This window comes from Leguminivora glycinivorella, chromosome Z, assembly GCF_023078275.1.
Source record: "Leguminivora glycinivorella isolate SPB_JAAS2020 chromosome Z, LegGlyc_1.1, whole genome shotgun sequence".
Lineage (NCBI taxonomy): Eukaryota > Metazoa > Arthropoda > Insecta > Lepidoptera > Tortricidae > Leguminivora > Leguminivora glycinivorella.
This window is the reverse complement of record NC_062998.1, coordinates 24,949,061-24,974,235: the sequence shown is the minus strand read 5'-3', so window position 1 is coordinate 24,974,235 and position 25,175 is coordinate 24,949,061. Positions and strand designations below refer to the sequence as shown.

The 25,175-nt window shown below is 36.4% G+C and overlaps 1 protein-coding gene across 1 annotated transcript; it reads right to left on the bottom strand.

Moving 5' to 3' along the window:
* Window positions 1-5,598: 5,598 nt before the first annotated feature.
* LOC125241932 (pre-rRNA-processing protein TSR2 homolog) lies at window positions 5,599-24,858 on the bottom strand. Its single transcript, XM_048150644.1, has 4 exons — window positions 24,632-24,858; window positions 24,420-24,555; window positions 8,652-8,791; window positions 5,599-7,516 (listed from the first exon to the last, which is right to left on the bottom strand). The coding sequence occupies exons 1-4, from the start codon at window positions 24,734-24,736 to the stop codon at window positions 7,340-7,342; spliced, it is 558 nt and encodes a 185-aa protein (XP_048006601.1). The 5' UTR covers window positions 24,737-24,858; the 3' UTR covers window positions 5,599-7,339.
* Window positions 24,859-25,175: the final 317 nt, after the last annotated feature.

Sequence of the window (25,175 nt, the reverse complement as noted above, 5' to 3'; positions counted from 1 at the left end):
TACACTTACTTACCTAAACGTTCAACCCTTTAACGAACAAGAAAAAATCGTGAGTCGCTAATAATACAAAACGATAATCTTACAGCGTGGTCATTTTTGAGACCTGTGCACTTTATCTTGTACTAAAATGAACTTTGTTAATCTATAAATATAAATAATTTTTAACGTATATTAAGTGGCCAGTTTTAGGTTCAGTCGAGTTCATAAATATGTGTACATTTTTTCACCTTATTGTAACGAGTTAAGGTGAAGAAATGTACACATATATTTATGAACCCGACTGTACTAAAATTGGCCAGTTACTAGAAATTTACCCTACGAGTAAGTAGGTAGTTTTTTTGTTACTAATAACATTTAAGTTAGTTATTACATAACATATACATTACATTTCTTAAGTTAACTCTACACTGTAGGTATCTTGCTTATATTTCGATTTTAAAATGTTTTATGTCTCATTCTCTGCCTCTATAAAATGTCTGTAATTTTTTTCAGAATTCGGAATTTCGATTAGTCATACAAAATGCTCTTGGTCCCCGTCCGTTGCCAAGTTACACAACCAGCACTGGGAGAGGACAAATTATTCCTACTTCAAAACCGGGTATTGTAATAGGAATTTTCTATGTGCGTTCCTATTGAGGGCCCATGTTGGAATTTCGAGCTTTTGAACGTGTCAGTCTTCAGTAAAAGTTCTCAAACGATTGTAAATTCAGCCAATAATTTGTAAAAGTAGGCACTCAAAAGTTACATTCGGTTAAAGGTGGACCCTCGGTCGTGCATGTCATATTTAATAATCCACTCCAAATTAATAACCAATACGAAAAAAACCGGCCAAGAGCGTGTCGGGCCACGCTCAGTGTAGGGTTCCGTAGTTTTCCGTATTTTTCTCAAAACTTACTGAACCTATCAAGTTCAAAACAATTTTCCTAGAAAGTCTTTATAAAGTTCTACTTTTGTGATTTTTTTCATATTTTTTAAACATATGGTTCAAAAGGCGGGGGACACACTTTTTTTCCTTTAGGAGCGATTATTTCCGAAAATATTAATATTATCAAAAAACGGTATTAGTAAACCCTTATTCATTTTTAAATACCTATCCAACAATATATCACACGTTGGAGTTGAAATGAAAAAAAAAAATCAGTCCCCACTTTACATGTAGGGGGGGTGGGTACCCTAACAAAACATTTTTTTTTCACTTTTTATTTTACCACTTTGTCGGCGTGATTGATATACATATTGGTACCAAATTTCAGCTTTCTAGTGCTAACGGTTACTGAGGTTATCCGCGGACGGACGGACGGACAGACATACATGGCGAAACTATAAGGGTTCCTAGTTGACTACGGAACCCTAAAAATGGCATGCAGGATGTGGTCCCTCAATTGATCGCGATAAGTTCACATTAAGAGAGAACAATAGTATTATTTTTAAAATAAAGGTATGACTGAGAGAGTACTCAAATTTTAAATTCAAGCTTTAGTTTGTAAAAAATGCCATTCAAAAGTTTCAAATGAGTAAATGTTTGTCATAAAAATAAATCAATTTACGTAACATTTGGGTCATTTGGTAGTTAAATAGACAATTGCTATAGTCTACTCTTTAGTAAAAAATATTTAATAAATCTTGCTCCATCGAACAGTGAAAACAAATGAAACGTTTTAGTTAAAATAATAGTCAAACGCCTGCGAAGAAATACTACCGACCAGGTGACTACAGATTAGGATTTTGTTGGATAATTAAATAATAGAGGAGTGTCTTTTCAAAAGGACTTATTTCTATAAGTCAACAAGGGTTATTTCTCTAGGACGACATACATAAAAATAACCTCTGTTGACTTAGAGAAATAAGTCCTTTTGAAAAGACACTCCTCAATAGTACAGATTACGTCAGATGCCGGGAAAGAAGGGCTTACAGGCTGAGAAGGTACATCCGGCTTAAATCCACATCCACACCACCATTACTTGAAAAATAAATATTTCATTTTCATAAATATCACAGAGGAAAAGTTTTCATAAACAAATCGCAATTTCGGGCTTGTGCTTAACTACAAAACGTGTAATAAAAGTGTAACCGTTAATTTATATTAAGAGCGCTTTCAAAAAATCTGCTTGCTCGCATTTCGACGCCGGCGGCGCTGGCGTGCGCCTGTGTGCAGACGCACGGACTAACCATTATTGATACTTGCGTAAAAACACCACCATATATATTACATATTTGCATACATGATTTCGTGCATAAATACTTGACCTTTTAGTTTAATTATTAAACTTATCACAGTTTTTTTCATTAAAACGTGTGTAGCCTTGGAAGAAATAAATTAAAAAACTTTTATAATATAATAAATTGTGTATATAATATTGTCTTCTGTCACCGCGATAGTTACTCATGAAATAAATTTATGGAATCAGATTATATCGCGTATAATGAATATAATCCGTTTTCTTAGTTTTATTTTATTTTGTATATGATATGTTTTCTAGGTTCTTTTCGGTGAAGGAAAACATCGTGAGGAAACCGGACTTATTCCAATAAGGTCTAGTTTACCCTTTGGGTTGAAAGGTCAGATGGCAGTCGCTTTCGTAAAAACTAGTGCCTACGCCAAATCTTGGGATTAGTTGTCAAAGTGGACCGCAGGCTCCCATGAGCCGTGGCAAATGCCGGGATAACGCAAGGAAGATGATGATGTTTTCTAGGTACATATACAGAGTGGGGCCTGTAACAAAGGCGAAGAATTGAACTCTAGGCTATTCTCCTTAAGCCGTTTTCACACTATCCGATCCGATATCGGATGTCGGAAGCTTTTCAATAGAAAAAATCCAAGATGGCGCCTGTAATGTATGGGATATCGGTCCGACATCCCGGATCGGATAATGTGAAAACGCACTTATACTGATCAACATTTGTTCGGCGACTTTTAAAAATAACTTGTATTTTGATTTTTATCACCCTTGAAAGTTTTTTCTAAGAGGTAATGTATTGCGAATTCTGTTAAGTCTAAAGTGTGACAGACAACGTCAATGACAACAATAACGGCGTACATTGAAGCTAATATTTATTTTGTATGAAAAATTAAAAATTTAAAGACTTCATAATTTTTAAAAGTCACTGAATAAATGTTGATCAGTATAAGGAGAATGGCCTACAGTTCAATTCTTCGCCTTTGTTACAGGCCCCACTCTGTATATAATGGAACTAAGATCGGTTTTCTTTAATTTTAAGTAGTTTTTTTTATATTTAAAATGTAAGAGTTTTGACTTTTGAATGATTCACGGTTATTTTCATTAGACTTATATTCACGGTCTATATCCCGGTCAATATAAGTTTAATATTTAAAATGTGTTTTTAGGGTTTCGTAGTCAACTAGGAACCCTTATAGTTTCGCCATGTCTGTCTGTCTGTCCCTCCGTCCGTCCGTCCGTCCGCGGATAATCTCAGTGACCGTTAGAACTAGAGAGCTGAAATTTGGTACCAATATGTATATCAGTCACGCCGACAAAGTGCAAAAATAAAAAGTGGAAAAAATGTTTTATTAGGGTACCCCCTACACGTACCTAAAGTAGGGAGTGTTTTTTTTTTCATTTCAACCCTAATGTATGATTTATTGTTGGATAGGTATTTAAAAATGAATTACTGAAATCGTTTTTTGATAATATTAATATTTTCGGGAATAATCGCTCCTAAAGAAAAAAAAAGTGTGTCCCCCCCCCCCCTCTAACTTTTTAACCATATATTTAAAAAATATTTAAAAATCACAAAAGTAGAACTTTATAAACTTTCTAGGAAAACTGTTTTGAACTTGATAGGTTCTGTAGTTTTTGAAAAATATGGAAAACTACGGAAGAGCCGAGCGGCTATTTACCAACGCGGCTTTAAAAACCGGCCGAGAGCGTGTCGGGCCACGCTCAGTGTAGGCACTGAGCGTGACCCGACACGCTCTCGGCCGGTTTTTAAATATTATGTTGTTTTAATTGCATGGAGCACAGGAAGGTCCACATCTATGTATTGGTTTTTTGTAAGGAAATACAACTCTACGCTACGCCTACCTGCTTTAGTTGACTGTTGACACACTGAGACAGTGGATGCGCCAGAGTATAAAAGAGTGATTACCATCTCTTGGCAAAGATCTTGTTGAGACGAATCAAACGAACCCAAACACGAAGTGGTTTCAAGACCTGGTCGTGGAATACTCTTGACTACCTTCCAGCTTCATCATCAGATCCTGGGTACCATCTCTTGTCAAAGATCTTGTTGAGACGAATCAAACGAGCCCAAACACAGAAGAGTTTCAAGACCTGGTTGTTGAATACTCTTGACTACCTTCCGGCTTCACCATCAGATCCTGGGTACCATCTCTTGTCAAAGATCTTGTTGAGACGAACCAAACGAGCCCAAACACGGAGTGGTTTCAAGACCTGGTTGATGAATTCTCTTGACTACCTTCCAGCTTCATCATCAGATCCTGGGTACCATCTCTTGTCAAAGATCTTGTTGAGACGAACCAAACGAGCCCAAACACGAAATGGTTTCAAGACCTGGTTGATGAGAACTCATGACTACCTTCCGGCTTCATCATCAGATCCTGGGTACCATCACCTCTTGTCAAAGATCTTGTTGAGGCAAATCAAACGAGCCCAAACACGAAATGGTTTCAAGACCTGGTTGATGAGAACACATGACTACCTTCCGGCTTCATCATCAGATCCTGGGTACCATCACCTCTTGTCAAAGATCTTGTTGAGGCGAATCAAACGAGCCCAAACACGAAATGGTTTCAAGACCTGGTTGATGAGAACTCATGACTACCATCTGACTTCATCATCAGATCCTGAGTACCATCTATTGTCAAAGATTTTGTTGAGACGAGTCAGTAACCTCAAATGATATTCAATACTAAATAATACTTACTAAAAATATTAGTCAAGTTAATTAGTTAGTTACCAAAGTCGTCAACCCAAGGATCAAAGTTTTCGGTCGCAGTATACATGCAACAGTACAGCCAAACACGCACACAAGTGCGGTTTTGGACACGGCGGGTGCCGCACACAATGACAAAATAACTTCGCGATCGTCGAGCCGCGTGCGGAGCGGACTAACATACGTCCTGCCTCTACAAGCTCTGCCGCGGTACTGACATCGCAAGCGCGCGTAACCGGTAATAAGGAGGCATTTTTAAAAAATCGTCAAAAATATTAAATTGCAATCAATAGAATACTTTTGCATAAAATCTGTTTGAGTAAGCGTTGCAGATTATTTTTATATTAAAACTACTTCAAAAACACGTAAGTTTTCGAAGAAATTGACACTTATTCTGAGGTGATTTCTGAAACAAATTGGATTCATCATATCCTCATTTACTCTATTCTAAAGCCTTATAACAAAGAAGTAGTCTCAGATGATTGTAGTACAGGATATACATAATACAAATTTACCACTTGAAGCATTCAAAACTATCCAAATTTTACAAATTAGACGGACTAAGTCAGCACTTTTCGCGGGTTTTCCTAAACATGCACCAGAAAAAAAATCATAATTAATTAAGTGAGTTAGTTTTTAAAAATCCAGTCTCACAACATATAAGTTAAGAAGATGTCCTAATCGAATCCTGAACTTAATAAGTCTTTTAGATGACGGAAAGTGTAGCATTTTGCCGACTAAAACTATCAATTTTACATTATTACGACGTTTTCGTTGAATGCCCTCTTAAGTTGTTAAAAATGTTCGGCACATGGATTTTGAATTGAGTTCCAAATTTTAATAGAAGCGTTGTGGATAAAGAAATTGACTTATTGCGGAAAACTGTGCCGCAAAATGTACATTCAATTCCAAAGCAATATCAGGATACTATCTGTAAATTGCAAAATAAGGGAATACATTTAGTGGAGCCACTGCCACAGAAACCACAAAAACACAAAAGCTATCAAACATCAAAAACGGTTTATACGGAGCAAGGACTCAAGGTATTACTAAAAGTGTGTTCAAACATGTCTTCGAGGTGGTTGTTCCCGCAAATTTCCATCAATTCCTTTTGGTAGATTATAATGATGAGGATAGGATACTAGCATCTAAAGGGGCCAGGATGTTCATGAAACAAACCAAGAATTTTTTTACCGATGGGACGTTCAAGTACTATCCACCATAACCAGCACCGATCAGATAGCTAGCGCTATATGTATGCTTTGATTACTTAATAAAAAGCAACATACATATGAAATTTTATTTTATGTACAGACACAACTATGTACATTTGACTTTGCAAATGCCTCCAGAAATGTAATAAAATCAGTTTTTCCTGAAGAGAACTTAAAGGCTGCTTTCATCATTTTTACAAATCCAAATCCGAAAGGCAGCCAAAATTGGAATTAAAAAAACATCAAAATTAATAATCGTCATGTAAGCCTCTGTCCTGGACTCGCGATAATACCAATAGACAAAATTGATTGAAAGTTCCAGTAACCTTTACATGTGAGTGTGTTTGGTAAAACGTCCCACTTTGTCGGTTACCATTAAGGCGAGATTTACTTGTATCTTTATATGAATAAACTGACAAAGCGGCTTTATAGCATTGACAAAGAGGGACCTTTTCCCGTGCACACTCACATATAAAGAAATTTAATAAATACATGCGAAGAATCTGGATCAATCGATCTGAATTTCGCCTTGTGTGGAGTTGTGAAAAGAGACAATTCAGAACCACTATAATCATGCTGAAGGCTGGAATTCGAATTTAAGTTTATTGGGAGATCGTATCCAATCAACTGTTCCCCATCTGCTGAAAGTTCTATTTGATGACGCCAAATTTTATGGCGTGTCTATTGCTCGGGCCAATAGACATTTCACAGCCAAAAAGAGGTCACTCGGTCATAGAGAATAATTATCGGATAAATAGATCCGTATTGTAATTAGAGTATAATAACCCTAAAATGTTACGAAAAATTCTGAAAAAAAATAACAATGATTTTTAAGCACCAGAGAACAATTTGAAGGGGTGAGACATAGAACATTTTAACTTTGGTAAAATAAGCAACACCCTAAAGGTAGGTACATAATAATAATTAAATTAAATCATTGTAATAATAGATCGATCGTAACGCCGGGCCGTGTTCGTCGACATCACCATCCCGCATGATGAAAATCTCGTGAAAGCCGAGAAGGACAGGCCCAGTAAGTACCCAGACTTGACTCACGAGATAACCGCCATGTGGGATGTTGAGCGACATACCACCTGCTTTATACTTTTGTGTACTCATATTTTCTTCACCCTCAGAATATATTTGAAGTTCGGCAGAAGACTAGTTATAATGTCACAAAATTCATACTTAAAATCTAAGATAGTTCCTGCTCATTCCTTTTTTCTTCTGGCCCTCGCTACGGTCCGAACTAGATCTTCTTTCTTTTTATCCACTAGTTCGGGTTCGGTGTTGTAGTTTAATGAAGAGCCTTTACCGTCCATTGATTTGTTTGACAGGTCATCTTCATCGCTGCTACTAGTAGTGTCATCATCCGGATTGCCGTGACTCTGTAAAATGAATTGACGAATGATTTTATTTACTAGCAACACGAGTTACACTCGTATATACATATATATTATGTATATTCGCGGCAAATATTCGCGTCCATTTACATCTACATTTGATATTTCTCTGCCAGTCCGCCTGTGACCACGGACGTAATATCACATTCGTAACGTCAGGTCAAATAACAAACGTACCCGTGGCACGACTATGAAGTCACAGTTCAGTTTTTAGCCCCCGACGGCCCCGACGCAAAAACGAAGGGGTGTTATAAGTTTGAGGTGTCTGTCTGTCTGTCTGTATGTTGTCTGTCTGTCTGTGTGTGTGTGTGTCTGTGGCATCGTAGCTCCCGGACGGATGAACCTATTTAGATTTAGTTTTTTTTTGTTTGAAAGCTGACTTAGTCGGGAGTGTTCTTAGCAATGATTCATGAAAATCGGTCCACTATGTCGCGGTCGGGGGTTTTTTCAAAATTGTAAGTTTGTGGTTAGGTTATATAAACTATTATACATAAGTAATTATTTTTTGCTACCATAAAGACTGTATCGTTAAGTATAAAGACAACTTTCAGTAGCCGTATTTATATGCTATTATATTTTTTTCTTATAACAAGAACAAGACAGAGGGCTTAATAAGTGCCCTAATAAGGTACGCATTTTGTCCTGGAAACTCGACGTAAAGCATATGGTTTAGACAATATTGACTTAATCCTCCACAGTACCAACTACACAAATTATTCACAAATTGCGTACAAGACGATACGATTGAGAAAAAAAATGTACGGTGAGAATTCTCTCTTGCCGCGGATTGATCCACGACTACCCCAAAAAAAAGAGTGTACATATTGTTTTCAGCGTTCGTGTTTGTAAGGTATGTATTGTGTTATGATATGACTACTGCTGTTGTTTAAAAACACAACACTTTCGAGGATAGTTAGTTTTTTCAAGATTGTTTATATTTAGTATTCATTACGCTACTTGCTGCGCACTACACTAACTCTTTATCGAAACTTCAAAGGGCCATAATTTATGTTATGTAAAACCTTCTTTCGGTCGTGCTTTAATTTATACCTAGCCACTGGTTTAGAATTTAATGCTATGTATATTCCTACTAACTGTAATGCAATAATCATTTTCTCACCTGTGGTGGTATAGGTTTACAACAGGCGGGCTGATTTAACCACTTTCGACAGGTAGGCATGGCAGCAACCCTTGCTTGCAGTTCCTCTTGTCTGCCCTCCTTGAGCAGTGCCAAGTATTGCAGGAGCAACGTCGCTACTTCTGTAATTATAGTATGAAGTTTCTTTATTTACCCATTTAAGTTTAATTATTACAAGGTTTGGTTACATTATCAAAACATTTTTAAAGTAATTTTCGAAGAAAAACAGTTTGAAAAACCAGCCTAGTATGTGTCGGGCCACGCTCAATGTAGGGTTCCGTAGTTTCCCGTATTTTTTTCAAAAACTGTTCAACCTATCAAGTTCAAAATAATTTTCCTAGAAAGTCTTTATAAACTTCCACTTTCGTGATTTTTTTCATATTTTTCAAACTTATGGTACAAAAGTTAGAGGGGAGGGACACATTTTTTTTAACTTTTGCAGCGATTATTTCCGAAAATATTAACAATATCAAAAAATGAATTTGTTTTTTATCATGCAGAAACGTCTGCGAGCGGTCTTACATATTTTTAAATTAAAGGAAAAAAGATGAATGAAAAATCCTTTAATTTAAAAATACCAAAAAATGATTTACGTTAACTCCTATTAATTTTTACGTTTAGGGGCGGTTGTTTTCCACTTTTTATTTCACCACTTTTGCGGTGTGATCGATATACATGTCGCAGGGAAATGACCAAAACAGAGATTTAATCAAATATCTAAGGGATATGATCAAATCACGCAGGATGTCAAAAATCAAAATGGCGAATCCATTTCATCATTTCTCTAGAAAATTTCAGTCATTTGACTAAATCCCTGACTCTGTTTAGTGAAATCACAAAATCGGCTAATAGACACACCACGTTTTGTCATTTCACTGGATTTGTTTAGGCATTTGATAAAATCCCTGAACCACGACAGTAAGTTGACGAAACGAACTCAAAAAGTCAACTAGTTTTAACATTTCGCTAAACAAATTTAGGGAAATGATAAAGTCTCAACTGGTATATGGTGATTTGATCGAATCTCTGAACTGGTGTCGTGAAATCACGAAGGCAAGAATCTAATATTATCCAATTTGATTTATTAGATTGTTGCCTTTGTCATTTGATTTGATTAAATCTCTAATTATATTGGTGAAATGGTAAAATAAAATGTCAAAATAAGTCTTAAAGTTCTTTTTATATCCAGCTATTTCAATCAAATACTAGGTGGTTGTAAACTGAAACATAATTATTTGTATGTCTATCCCATCATGGAAACCGTAGGAACCGGACCTTTGGAAGGCGTGCGCGGAGCTGAAGCCAACATGTAGAGCCATTTTGGCACTTTAATGAAATGTAAGAGGTACAACGAGCAGATGCTGCCCTTGTCCGTGTCATGGGACGAACGAGGGCAGCACCCGCCAGGGTGTAAGGACTATTTGAGAGTTAATGGAATCTAAAATGAACTGGGTTATTGAAATTATTGAGTGAACTGTGTGAGTGACTTAGTGAGTGAGTGGAATTAAAAACCGGCCGCCGCCTAATAAAACGGTACTCGCCGCCACAAGATGGGCCCCCACAAAAAGCGACATCTGTGATGGGTCAAAGGCAACACCGGTGTGAGAGCTCAAGGGTGTCGAGAGATGTACACCGCTTTCTACCCAGTAGCTGTTATGCCACTGTGCCAACTCGCGTTTTACGCCATGGAGCATACAACCGTACCGACTCCACTCTGGACGGCCAGCCAAGGCAAGCCAGAGGTAGAGTGTACTGTCCCACCCCATCCACCTTACGGGTAACAGAACTCCCTAGGAGCACGTTGCACTGCATTGACTGACTGCACTGGTAAAATCAGTGGGCGAATTCTTTACAGCACTAATTTTACCCTGCTATCTGACCTATGAAGACATTATACGCAATTGAATCCGTTTTGAGTTTTTTTTTTTTTCGATAAATAAGAAAAAAAAGAATAAGTAAAGAAACAGTAGGAGGTAGGGCATAGAAGTAGGAGGTAGGGCATAGCAGTAGGAGGTAGGGCATAGCTAATGATATTCCGCTTTGTGTGGTAGGGCACAGCACAGCGGATATCATCTCGCTCGAATCTAGAGCAGAGCCCAACTGGGGTAGTACCTCCGCCTTACAGAAGACCGCAGCCAAATAGCACTAGACCCTACTCATAGTGTTGTGTTCCTGTCGGTGAGTGGGGCTGCCAGAGCTCAACGAGGGTGCGGTGTGCTGATGACGGGAGGACTTACGGAACTAACTTGTTCCGTTTATTGTCCTTTGAGTCGTCGGCAACCCGAACCCTCCTTGGAACTTGTACACTCCTTTTTGCTGTGTACTTAACACAGCAAAAGGGAATGTACAAGTTTCTAATGGGGTGGCAACGCGCATGTGACACTGTTTGAGTTGCAGGCGTCCATAGGTTACGGTGACCGCTTTACATCAGGCGGGCCGTATACTTGTTTGCCACCGACGTAGTATAAAAAAAAAAAAAAAAAAAAAAAAAAGATAAAAATGTTTCATTTTAAATTGTTTTCTTACCTATTTACTCAAACATTTTTCTTTTCACGGAACTTGTTTAACGAAATGATAAAACTAGTTGACTGTATAAGCTCGTTTTGTCAACTTACTGTCGTGGTTCAGAGATTTTATCAAATCGCTAAACAAATCTAGTGAAATGACAAAACGTGGCGTGTCTATTGGCCGATTTTGTGATTTCATTAAACAGAGTCAGGGATATAGTCAAATGACTAAAATTTTCTACACATTTTGACATCCTGAGTGATTTGATCATATCCCTTGGAGATTTGATCAAATCTCTATTTTGGCCATTTCCTTGCGACATAAATATTGGTACCAAATTTCAGCTTTCTAGTGCTAACGGTCACCGAGATTATCCGCGGACGGACGGACGGACGGACAGACAGACAAACAAACAGACATGGCGAAACTATAAGGGTTCTTAGTTGACTACGGAACCCTAAAACTGGTGTACCGTAGGTACCTACACCAGTTTTAGGGTTCACTGCACTTTTCTTTTAAGAACAAAATAATAGAAGTTGTAGGTAGGAGTAGTAGGAGTACGCTATACACGGTGTAACATGAGGAAACCGAAAGATTTTAACTAGCTACGTATTTTTATATGACGTCAAGCAAATTTTGCCAAAAAAAACTTTGTTTTTTTTTTACTTATTGGATCTATTTTATTTTTACATAAAAAGTAAATATTGTTTCTAAAACTGGCACTTAAAATAAAAAATTTCAATTTTTTGATAATAAAAACGTAACTTTGACGACCGGTCTGGCTCAGTCGGTAGTGACCTTGCCTGCTGAGCCGCGGTCCCAGGTCAAATCCCGGTAAGGGTATTTATTTGTGTGATGAGCACAGATATTTGTTCCTGAGTCATGGATGTTTTCTATGTATATAAGCATGTATTTATCTATTTAAGTATGTATATCTTCGCTTAGCACCCATAGTACGAGCTTTGCTTACTTTGGGGCTAAGTTGATCTGTGTAAAGTGTCCCCCAATATTTATTTTATTTATTTATTTAAACTAAATCAAATCCAGCAATTTATTCAATATTTATGATTCAAAATAATTATTTGTAGGTAAATTCTACCAGCCAGCTCAAAGAATCAAGTTAAAATTTGTATGAAATTACTTTGCACTCTTGTGGATAAAATGTAATTATAGAACCCGAAGGCAGAATAACGACAACGGTGGTACTGGTACTCCAAGATTTTGAAAAAACCCGTTGTAGCAAAGTCAAAAATAGATAGGTATTACCAAATCAGTGTACAGGTGCATGCCACGAGCAGATGGTGGAGTACTACGAAATTTTTATTAACGAGTAGTAAGCCAAAATAGAACTCATTAACATAATACTATTATATTGTCAAATAAGAATCCGCCATTTTTCTAACATTTTCTAGAAACCTTGTGAAAGTTTTTAGAATCTTTCATGTCGCACCTATAGTCATACTTGTTATGGAGAATTTTTGGCCAAAAGCTGCACTTTTGGATGGAAGCAAGCCGCTTTGCATGGTGATAGTAGACATAATAGTAAACGATTTTTTCCGAGGATATCGAAATTTCATCCCTTAGGAAACCGAGCGTAGCGAGGTGTTTTATGAAAATGAAAAAAAATTCTATATTTTTATTGTATCGTCCGATTTTAACAAAACGTATCTCAAATGAAAGGTATTGCTTTATGTAATTTAAAAAAAATTGAAATTATTATAAAAAAGTAAGAAAAAAAATAAAAAAAGTAAATTTACGTCTCGCACTGAATAACTTCAAAGAATGACAGACAAAATGTACAATGTCGATATATGAGTTTTTTTAAATCAAAGACAGATAAATTCATAGTTGAAAACTGAAGACCGCATCGAAATCGGATTAGCATTTTTTAAGATACAAGTTGCCAAAGTTGGGAAAATTTGCTTTATATGGCCACTTTGAAATTCCTTTGCCAGAAAGTCAGAAATAATATATTTTTCTTACACAGAAAAGTACATAGTGACAGTACAACTCAAAATAAAATAAAAAATTCCGAGGATATCATAATTTCATCCCTTAGGACGACGAGTGTAGCGAGGTCTGTTACGAAAACCGAAAAAAAATTCTAATTTTTTTGTACGTCGTCCGATTTTGACAAAACTCATTTCAATTGAAAGGTATTGCTTTATGTAACTTAAAAAAAATATTGAAAAAAATTGGAAAAATATATAAGATTTTTTAAAAAAAAAACTTAAATTTTCGTATCACACTGAATAACTGCAAAAAACGGTAGACACGATGTATAATATCGATATATGAATTTTTAAAATTAAAGACAAATAGATTCATGATTATAAACTAAAAACCGAATCGAAATCGGATTAGTAGTTTTTAAGATACGAGTTGTCAAAGTTGGCTTAGTTTGTTTATATGGTCGCTTATAAATTCCTTAGCTAGAAAGTCAGAAACATTATATTTTTCTTACAGTTAGAAGTATGCATTGGTAATAGACATCATAATAAACAATTTTTTACGAGGATATAAAAATTTCGTCTCTTAGAAAGCCGAGCGTAGCGACTGCTTCGTTATAATTAAAGGTATAGAATTTTTTTTTTGATGCCAAATAAATCGTAAAAAAGTATAGTTTTTAAATATATCAGTTACTTTTGTGAAAGATTTATATATGTAGCGATATCGAATAGGCAACTGAAACAACGTGAACTTATTTTGCACGAAAACACAAAAAATCCAAAACTCAGCTACAGGGATGTGGGTAAAAGATTAAAATTCCCACAATCCACTTTTTGTTGCGTATTGAAAAGGTTTCGGGAACGCCTAACTTTAAAACGAAAGCCAGGAATTAGTGGGTTGCAGGGTATAAATTATAAAAAAAGAAGGAACGCATCTTAAGGATATTTGCTTCAAATTGTATGATGTTACCTCGTGACGTGGCTAAAAAGTAAAGATGTCCCAATTGTATGTTCAAAAGGTGAAACGTAGAGCAGGGCTAAGAAGTTTTAAAGCACAGAACGGCACCAGATCGGATTTAAGACAGAAACCAGCAGCAGAAACTCGATTGAGAAACTATACGAAAATTTATTAACAAAATTTGACTGCGTTCTGGTGGATGGTGAAACTTACATAAAATCTGATTTCTAAGAAATCCCTGGCCAAGAGTTTTATACTAGCAAAAGTAGCACAGAGGCTCCCAAAGACTGTCAAATAAAAAAAATCTAAGTTTCCAAAAAAAATACCTACTTTGGCAGGCAATTAGCAGTTGCAGGAAAAGAAGCAGCTCTTTTGTCACTACCGGAACAATAAAGGGCAGCATCTATCAAAAAGAGTGCTTACAAAAGCGATTACTTCCGTTTATTAAGAAACACCACTCCTGGCCTTTATTTTGGCCAGACCTTGCCAGGTGTTACTACGCGAAACCTGTCATGGAGTGGTACAAAGCAAATGGTGTAGCCGTGGTGCCGAAATATAGCTATCCACTAAATTGCCTAGAACTCCGGCCTATTGAGGAATATTGGAGTATAATGAAAGGGTTTCTTAAAAAGAGAGGCGGGGAGGTTAATTCCGCGGAGGAGCGGCGAAAACTGTGGACCTGGCGACAAAGAGGTAGGTATCCTGACGTGATGGTGCAAACTCTTATAAGTCGTGTTCGAAGAAAAGTACTTACGAGGGCTTATTCGTCGAGAAACCTTGACTAATTATGGTTTGCATTTAAAATACATTAAATTTGTTCATATTTAAATCAAACATCTTTTATTTATTTATTATATTTTTTTTATAATAAACATTTAAGTGTGCCCCATTTTTGGCGTGTTCAACCTTTATAAGAAAACGTGCGTTGCTGTGCTCTCGTCAGGGTGATAGGCATTTTGAGCAACTGTTGAGGTAGTGTAGTAAACTAGTAAAGTGTAAATAAAAGTTGTAAGCATGTGTAATTAAATTTATAAAATTCATCTGCGAGTTGTTTTTTTTTGGGGTAAGAAGTAGTTGGATGATGAAATTTATGTCATTTTAAACTGAGCAATTGCATTTAAGGAGCATGCCTGCGCCAATGACCTTCGATTTGAATCCATTGATATTATGATAGTTCCTAAAGCCTCTCTCTCATAGAAAACATGTATGACTTAGGAACAAATATCTGTGCTCATCACACAAATAAATGCCCTTGCCGGGATTCGAACCCGGGACCGCGACGTAGCAGGCAGGGTCACTACGCGCTAGGCCAGACCAGTCGTCAAAGGTCTCGTCGTCAAAGTCGTCAAACTTTCAAGAGTCTGGTAAAAATTATGGCCGACGGAAATGGTCAGGACATGATGATTATCAAATCTTTAGTCTTTTCTAATATACAGAGGTATATAAAAATCAGCCTTGAGAATTTAAGGTGTTAGTATTTTAAAAAAAAATCCTTATAGCAAATGAGTGGCCGATGTGCCGAACCAGGTAATTTAATATCAAATATTCAGACATTAACCGTCGATACGAACTCTTCATTATCCCAAAGTTTCATCCTGGAGAAAATGAGGAAGGTCTGCGGCTCTGGGCTCTTAGTGCGTTTTCACACTATCATTAAAGACGACATCCATCAAGGCACCTGATTTCCTTATTTGCAGCTAACAATGACAAATATAAGACCTCTACCCACCCCTCAAAATGATTTTGGTCAAGCTTAGAGTATAATATGTATAAGGTCAAGCGGGGTACCTGCGACTACTAAAATATAAAGTACAACATTGACTGCCTAAAACTACTATCTCCGGTAATTTTACTGACAATTGATTGCCTTCATATTGTAGATTAGTTATCTACGTTTTATTTTTTCTGACTCTCATCCAAAAATATAGCTTCCGTATACTTTAAAATGCGATTCTTAGATGACATGGCAGAAATAGTTATAATTATCCCGCCGAAGGGGAATTCCAACTATTGATAATAAGTTTCGTTACGGTCTTACGGTGAACCTAGACTGGTAAACCGCGGACATCATGTGGTTTGTCAAAGCGTAAGGAAACTAAATAAAAAACACATTTTGATGTAGGTCTGTCCGTTTGTGTAAAAAAACACAAGATGTCAGCGGGGTAATTAAAACTGGTCTCCATACTAAGTGGTGATGGGAATCGTGCCTATTAGAAATCCATCGATACCGTGTCCCTAGGTGCATACCATGTACCCGCGCACCCCTTATTCTCTGTTCATAATCAGAACAATAGGGGACTAAATGCTTAAAATAATCGATAATACACAATGTCGTTCAAAAAAATAAAAGTATAGCCCTTTCAAGAGCCAGTATCACTAAATGAGGTATTAATATCGATACAAAACCTCGAATCGAGTACATCACTAGTGTTATTGATCTTCATATAAAATATGGCGGGGGAATTAATACTACCAAATAGTCGATACTAGCCTCCATCGGGATTTGAGCGGGAAAATTTAAACTATCGCTTAAATACTATTAAAACATGATTAAAATTGAACATGAAAAAAACCCTAACACTCCCGACTAACTCAGCTTTCAGACAAAAAAAAAACTAAATCTAAATCGGTTCATCCGTTCGGGAGCTACGATGCCACAGACAGACACACACACACACACACACAGAGACAGACAGACAAACAGACAGACAGACAGACAGACAAACACACAGACAGACAAACACACAGACAGACACGTAAAACTTATAACACCCCTTCGTTTTTGCGTCGGGGGTTAAAAATGGTCATACAAACATAAAATAGTTAATAATTATGCAAGTAACTGTATAATTTTTTTTAAATCTGAGAGGCTGTCTCTCACGCGCACACTACCAATTTCGTCGAAAACTACACGGTCGTGTAGATCAGAGATCATTAAGTCTATCAACACCATCTACGATTGATCACGACACCATCTATGATGAAAGAGTTTATACGCTATCTGGACATATATGGCACTACAGTAAATGATGTAAAATATGGAAGATATTTCGATTAGTTACATTTCCCCGCAGTTACTATTGCCCCGACTAACCTTATAGAGTTTTATCAAACTACATAGTCAGTCTACATTACATTCAACCTTCAACAACTACAAATACTTACAAATACTTTTTTTTTTCAATGTATAACTTCTTTTTCCCATTTGCTCTTTTTATGATCGCGTGTGCGGTGACACGAATGTGTGCACTAAGTGTACATCTTTTTATTTTTGTTCTATCACTACCTGTGAGTTCCTGTAATTTGCTCTTTGTGTTTTATGTTTGTTGTATTATCTGTGTAAATAGCTGTTGGCACTCCTTAAATAATAACAAAAAAAAAATAAACAAATACTAGCCACTAACATATAGGCAAGTCTCAAATCAAAAATCAGTCATTATACAAATAATCATTCATAATTTATTGTGCTGAGCCAAATCATGGAAGACGAATTGGTTTTCATTTAAAATCAAAAGGGTAGCCGGCCCTAATATTTGATGGCCATAAATATAACTTCAGTCACAAAAATAAGAGTGGAACAGTAAATTTTAATTGTGCAAATCGAAACCAGAACTCTTAAATATTCATCAATCACTCTGAATGCAGAACGAAATCCAGTATTAAAATCAAGCGCTCACGTGTGCAAGAAACACAACGCACTAAATCGCAAAAGAGACGTCGCAGTGTACGCCTGCAAAAAAGAGGTGTCTACAAAAATGAGCTCAGTCAAAAAGATTTTTGAGAAAAAGTAACTGAATTGCATAACGCCGAACAAATTTTAGTATGTGTTCATATGAACAAGTTAAAAGCTCTCTATACAGGAGCCAGGCATAAAGCTTTAAACCAAAGTATCACAGAGTTCTTGCGACTAGAAAACGTAAAAATCCCAAAGTTATTATCAGATGCAGATTTTCAGTTTTAATGTAATGGTAATATTTTGCCTATTTTCTTAAAGTACTTGAACTGACTTGACTAAAAATTATTAAAAAAAATGTTTTTGAAATACTTATAAAAAGCTCTTTCACTTGATATGTAACACAATATAGTTCAAAAAACTATTATTTTTAATTTTCACTTTTACCCCCCAAAAAGAGAATGATAAACAAGATGGAGCCGTGGTAATAAAGACTGTATCGTAGACAACTTTGAGTAGCCGTATTTACGAGGGGCGGCCGATATATTCCAACTATTCCAAGCTTAAGGTATTTCTAGGTTGTATATGTGTTAATAGCGCTGGCCACTAAAAAGACAATTTAAAAAGGAAAAAAAAAGTCATGTTTCTTTTATTATGTCTCGAGATATTTAACTCTCTCTAAAGTTCATAATGAGTGAATTATCAATGCATATTACAAAAAACCGGCCAAGAGCGTGTCGGGCCACGCTCAGTGTAGGGTTCCGTAGTTTTCAGTATTTTTCTCAAAAACTACTGAACCTATCAAGTTCAAAACAATTTTCCTAGAAAGTTTTCATAAAGATCTACTATTGTGATTTTTTTCATATTTTTTGAACATTCAAAAGTTAGAGGGGGGGGGACGCACTTTTTTTTCCTTTAGAAGCGATTATTTCCGAAAATATTGATATTATCAAAAAACGATCTTAGTAAACCCTTCTTCATTTTTAAATACCTATCCAACAATATATCACACGTTGGGGTTGGAATGAAAAAAAATGGCACGTATTTAACCGGGCGACTAAATAATCATAGAAATGGATATCAAAAATAATAGTTTGGCGACTAAAATGGGGCCTCAAAATATTTAAATATGAGGTAGCATTTTAATGTCATTACGGCTACGGTTTATTCAGACGCGAGTACCAACTATTTATTTGGCAACTGAATTATTATATTGGAAACAATTTAAGAGATACAGTTAAATAGGAAAACGGCTGTCTATTAATATAAAATATACAGTTCTTTTAAAATATTTATATAGCAAATTAACATAAAGAGTACATTTAAAATTTATACATCGGCACTGAGCTGTCATTTTAATAAAAAAAAGGATTCTTATAAAATATAACGGTCGACAAAATATTATACTTATGGGAAAGAAATTAGGTGTTTGGGGGTGCAGGCAACTTCGTCTATACAATTAATTTAACTTTTCATGACGTTTACTCTATCCAATCTAAGGCTGGCCATACGCAGTCTTAACATCACTCTGAAATATAAATTTTTTTGGCAGGAAAACCTTACTCAGAATACGCTTTGGCATAAATCGTTCCACAGATTTTATAATATCGAATCTTATGCTGGCATAATGTTAATGAGCAAAATAATCTTCTAAATTAAGAGTACTTCCGTAGATTTTTGTTTGCATAATATTTAGGCGGTAAAAAGTTGTCCATCTTCTTCCTATTTCTGTTTTGATAGCGAGTCATGTGTCTTGGGGATGCATGCCTCTGGGACTGTATTTCATTTCCTTTTTGCTATCGTTGTTTTGTTCATACAAAGTACCTAAGAATTATGCCATATATCACTTAGCCAATCTGGTAGGACTTATATTCTACTAAAAAAATAACCTAACCCTAACCCACTTTTTGCTAGCAGAAAATAATTCTGCTCTTGTAATATTATACTATACGATTATATCATGGCATTTTTTTTAATACCACGTCGGTGGAAAACAGGCATACGATCGGCCTGATGGAAAACGGTCACCGTAACCTATGGACGCCTGCAACTCAAGGGGTATCATATGCGCGTTACCGACCCATTAGAAGCTTACACTCCTTTTTGCTGTTTACTTAGTATAAAATGATTTGGTTCGCGTTCACTCGCTTGCAACTCGCTCGAAAATATTAGATGTGGGATATTTAAATACTACCGTGGTTTACGGGTCGCAAATACGATGTTTGAATAGAATAAACATTTATTCGTGAACACAGGCAAGACAAAATACACATAATAACAACAAGACAGAAAGGAATGAAGTGCCACGAAATGGCCTCACCCCAGCGTGTTGCTGGTGACTTCTAGCGCTGATCTTCGGATGAGACCATCGTTTCCATAAAGAAACGATTTTATATCTGTTTTAAGAAAACCTACTTCCCAATAAGTTTTTTAGTTGCCTCAGCAATTTAAATACTACTTTAAACGATGAGCTAAGTATAATTATTTAGGTGCTAACATCTATTTGACTCCAAATATTAAAAATCTTACGCTTTACAATACTAGGTGCCAATTATTATTTTAGTCGCCAAAGTATTGTTTAATGTTCCTCGGCAATATTTTTGTCGCTTGAAATTTGCTGCCGTTTTTTCAATAATAATGATGCTTAATATTTGAGGCTCATATATTTTTTTTGTCGCCACAATATTAAAACACAGCCAAATTATATTATTGTATGCCCGACATAACTTCCCGTTTAATATTTTAGTTGCCCGGTTAATTATATGCCAAAAAAAATATCCGCCCCCACTTTACATGTAGGGAGGGTACCCTAATAAAACATTTTTTTCCATTTTTTATTTTTGCACTTTGTTGGCGTGATTGATATACATATTGGTACCAAATTTCAGCTTTCTAGTGCTTACAGTTACTGAGATTATCCGCGGACGGACGGACGGACGGACGGACAGACAGACATGGCGAAACTATAAGGGTTCCTAGTTGACTACGGAACCCTAAAAATTGAGCACCGTAAAAATTGATTTGGTGAAGGAAACAAGTAACATTGTTGCAACCGATATCGAACACATATGGAAGAAAGCATCTATACCAATAGTGGAACGACGTACTATCTTAGCAAGAATAAAAGCCTATCACAGTAAATATCGCGATATACTTAAATCATACCAGAGCAGAAAAAATGTCGTGTCCTTTAAAAACAAGCTCAATAAATTTCAAATAGATAGTGACGTGTTGTTCGATATTGCGACTTGTAAGTGTAACTTATTAGGAACCTGTTCCAGTGAGAAATCTCGAAGGATACCTAAGAAAGAGATAGAATTTTTGATTGATCAAAGAAGTCACAGAAAAATGGGGATTGGTTCGTTAGATAGAAAAACTACAAAAAAAAACCTGGATGATATTGAAAAACAACGAAAATGGGATTTATATCAGGAAAAATGTAAAATTGTTGACAGTCAGCCTCAAGAAAAAAAGGCCAGAATTTTACCTAGGCAAAATCAACAAAATACTGAGGGAATATTATCATCTTCAAATTCTTCATCCACTGTGTCTGAAAGCATTGAACCAGCAGATAGTACCTTTCCCGCTGTGGCTAAAATATTGGATCGATACGGGATCTCAGATCGGGCAGGAGCTTCCATTGTTTCAGCTACTTTGCAAGACCTGGGTTTGATAAATGAGAATGACACAACAAATGTTATCGATCGGAACAAGATTCGTCGAGCACGAACAAATACTAGGAGCTTAGCGACACAAAGTATTCCTGACTGTGATAACTCTTTTATTTGTATCTCATTTGATGGGCGCAAAGACAAAACAATGGTTATTGACGATGGTCGAAGGAGGGTTGTAACGGAAGAGCACATAACGTTGCTCCGAGAACCCGGATCCCAATACATTGGCCACATAACACCTGATGCATGTGACGCAAAAACTATCGCAACTAATTGCATTCCTACTTACAAGAAAAACCCTTGGATACAAAACAAATTGTAGCGGTTGGATGTGATGGCACTGCTGTTAATACTGGGGTGAGGGGAGGTATTATCAGGATACTCGAAAATAAACTTGAACGCCCTCTTCAATGGTTAGTTTGCCAACTGCATGCCAATGAGTTACCTTTGAGACATCTTTTTCAGCATCTTGATGGCACAACTACAGGTCCCAGAAGTTTTACTGGCAAAATAGGAAAAGCACTAAATAACTGCGAACAACTTCCTGTCACTCAATTTGCTGCTATAGAATGCCAACTTCCCGATATTACTAAGGCCCGCACCGATCTCAGTACAGATCAGTTATACCTTCTGGAAATCTGTCGTGCAATCCATCAAGGCAATTGTGATGAAAATTTGGCCAAACGAAATCCAGGAAAAATTTGTCATTCACGATGGCTGACAACTGCTAACAGGATACTCAGGCTTTATATGTCAACCGAGACCCCATCAAGAAACCTGTTAATTCTGACGCATTTTGTGTTGAAAGTAATGTGGTTCAATATAAAAACGCAACCTTCATGTATTGATGGAGCTAAACACTTACACGAAACAATTAAGCTGACACCGATACCTCCCAAACAATCTTAGGAAGGTGATTGATCCTGTGATACAACGCAATGGATATTTCGGGCACTGTGAAAATATTTTAATAGCCATGTTGGCTGATAATAGTGATAATAGATTTCATGTCCGAGCGTTGGCTCTTAAGCGAATCGTCAAATCCAGAGAAAGCTCTTCAGACTCTGAGCCTATCAGATTATTTGGATTACCAAAGTTTAACTTCAGAGCCGAAGAATATTACGATTTGATTGATTGGAAACAGGTATCTGAACCACCAGTGACGAAACAGTTCGAGACAGATATTATTTCCCAGTGCCTTACTGATCTGAAATTAGTGGAAATTAAAATATTACCTAAGTTCTGTTTGATGCCCTGCCACACTCAAGCTACTGAAAGGAGCATAAAAATAGTTACAGAATCTTGTGTTGCTGTATGTGGGCTAGAGAGACGAGAAGGGTGGATAAAAAATAAGCTTGATTCTTGTCGCGTAATGCCTGTATTCAATACGAAAAAAGACTACAAAATTGCATAATTGTACTCTAAATGTCAGAATAAATGTAACGCGCAAATTGATTACTATGTATTTGTTTGTTTTAATTTAGCATTTTTGATATTCTAAGTGTTTAAAATGACAATAAAAACTGTAATTTCATTATAAAATATATTTTTACCTACAAAAATTGTAATCAAGTTTTTAATTTTTTTACAATATTTCAGATGGCTTGCGGCAGTACTTCTACTTGTAATTTCGAAAAGTGTCCATACATACATTTAATTATGTGTCCTTAGACTATCTTTTTACAACCCCGCCTTAGGCAAAATCGAGAAAAAAAAATTTCGATCCACCCTAATCTACATCTACAATAAATGCAATTTATTATGCCGAGCTATTAAAAAAGGTACGACAAGCCATAGCCGAGAAACGAAGGGGCAAACTAAGCAAAGGCATTTTATTTTTGCAAGATAATGCACCCGTCCACACAGCTCGAATTGCCAAGCTTGCTTTAAAAGAAACCGGCTTTGAAGAAATTGACCATCCAATCCACCCTACAGTCCAGACCTGGCACCTAGCGAATATTTCCTATTCAGCAATTTAAAGGGCTAGAAACCCCCTTTCACATCGCCCTAGCAAAAGCAACTACCTTATGAATGTTGTACATAGTGACATTGTGGTGCAACTTTCCAGTCAATATAATTTATTGGACAAAAATAACACTAAATATTTTACAACTGAGTATCCACTTTCCAGTTAATCTAAATCACAATAACTGAATTTATTCCCGACCCCCAATTCCAAAATGGCGTGGGGGCCCCACGCCATTTTGGAATACATGGGTGGGGCATGCAATGTAAACATTTTTTTTTCCTCATTTTGTGCCCAATAAATTAAGGTCAGCTATAGCATGAAGATATTTCTCATTAGCAATCACTGGGATTGAGGCCAGGTACTATATTTGTCAAAAAAAGTCTAAAGAGACAATTCTAAGTTGCCTTAAAATCACTACCAGGCAGGCAATTATGGTCGCGCGATAAATGATAAAACATCTGGCCGTCCCTATCGCACTTACTAATAGTGCGATAGGGATGGCCTGATATTTTATCGTTTATCGCGCGACCATGCTACCCGTGCAAGAATCCATCTTTGCTGTCATGGATGTGGCCAACCCAAGAAATCATAATATTTTTTCAATACTTTTTGATTTTTTTTCTATGTCATTTGCAAGGACCCATAGTCCATTTGTAAAATTGTGACAGACTCAGCAATGGGCACCCAGGCAGAAAATTTTACACATTAGCTATCTTGAATAGTCTTGCTGAAACTATTCTTATCAAAACAAAAAAATAGAATAAAAATTGTTTTAGGCAAGAAAGTGATTGTTTAACCCAATATGAGACTAAAATATACAACCACGAGTTAATGGCATGTTGGTATAAAGTAAGACAAGCCATGTGACAAATCAGTTAGTGAGAGTCATTTGTGACTATTTCCAATTATAAAACTATTAACGACTAAACGGTTAGTCTTGTTGTGAAGACGAAGAAAAGTTGAAAAATTACGGAGAATTCCTTTATAAGAGTGTTAAATATAATTTTATTGCACAATACCTTTAGGAGAATTATCATGACAGACGGTTTCGAACTCCTCATCCATCAAGTCTTCCAAAACTTCTGTAACATTTTCTATATCTACTATGTTTTCAACGCAGTACCGGGCGACGTACACTGACATTAGCTGGGCAGTCTGAAACAAAGGTCATTGGTAAAGTATACTTATCATTATCCAAACGTAATGTTGTCATCATTATCATGAAATAGACCTTTTCACCACCCGGCGCACCCAAACCCTGTTCTACAGCCACCTGTAATGCTGTCCAATTGTTCAACACAAGATCTACAACTGGTTTAAACTGGTCATACAACATATTACATATAATTAGATAACATTCATACGACAGTTTTATTTTTACAAGAACATATCTTCAACTATATTATTTTATAGTAGTAGATAATTATCTCAAAATAAAAACAGAAAAAATATCAAAACCGACAACCGACAGCTAAGTGACAGTTGGTATTGGTATAATCAATGTCAAACAAACATTTTTTAAGGACTGCCTGCCAGCCAGCCTGTGAATTTGGCTCGGCTCGGCTTGGTTATCACTATTAGGCCGGTCTTACACAGTTTGCAGGAGATCAGACCAATGTGAGAAAATTAATATGAAAAATGGTTCTGATATTTCAGATTACCAGCTCAGATCGATCTGATTGAAACCAAAGAGTATTGAATCACTACGTTTATTGAAACTATGTAATTGAACCCCGGTAAAGTTTTGCATTTTTCAGATAGAGCCTGTTCGGAAA

What these genes read in the sequence shown, in the direction of transcription:
- LOC125241932 (XM_048150644.1), bottom strand. Translation starts at nt 24,736, where the DNA reads ATGTTGTATGACCAGTTTAAACCAGTTGTAGATCTTGTGTTGAACAAT. An exon ending in GTGCGCCGGGTGGTGAAAAG is followed by an intron (nt 24,556 to 24,631) that starts GTCTATTTCATG and finishes CCTTTGTTTCAG; the next exon opens with ACTGCCCAGCTAATGTCAGT. An exon ending in TCATGATAATTCTCCTAAAG is followed by an intron (nt 8,792 to 24,419) that starts GTATTGTGCAAT and finishes CTATAATTACAG; the next exon opens with AAGTAGCGACGTTGCTCCTG.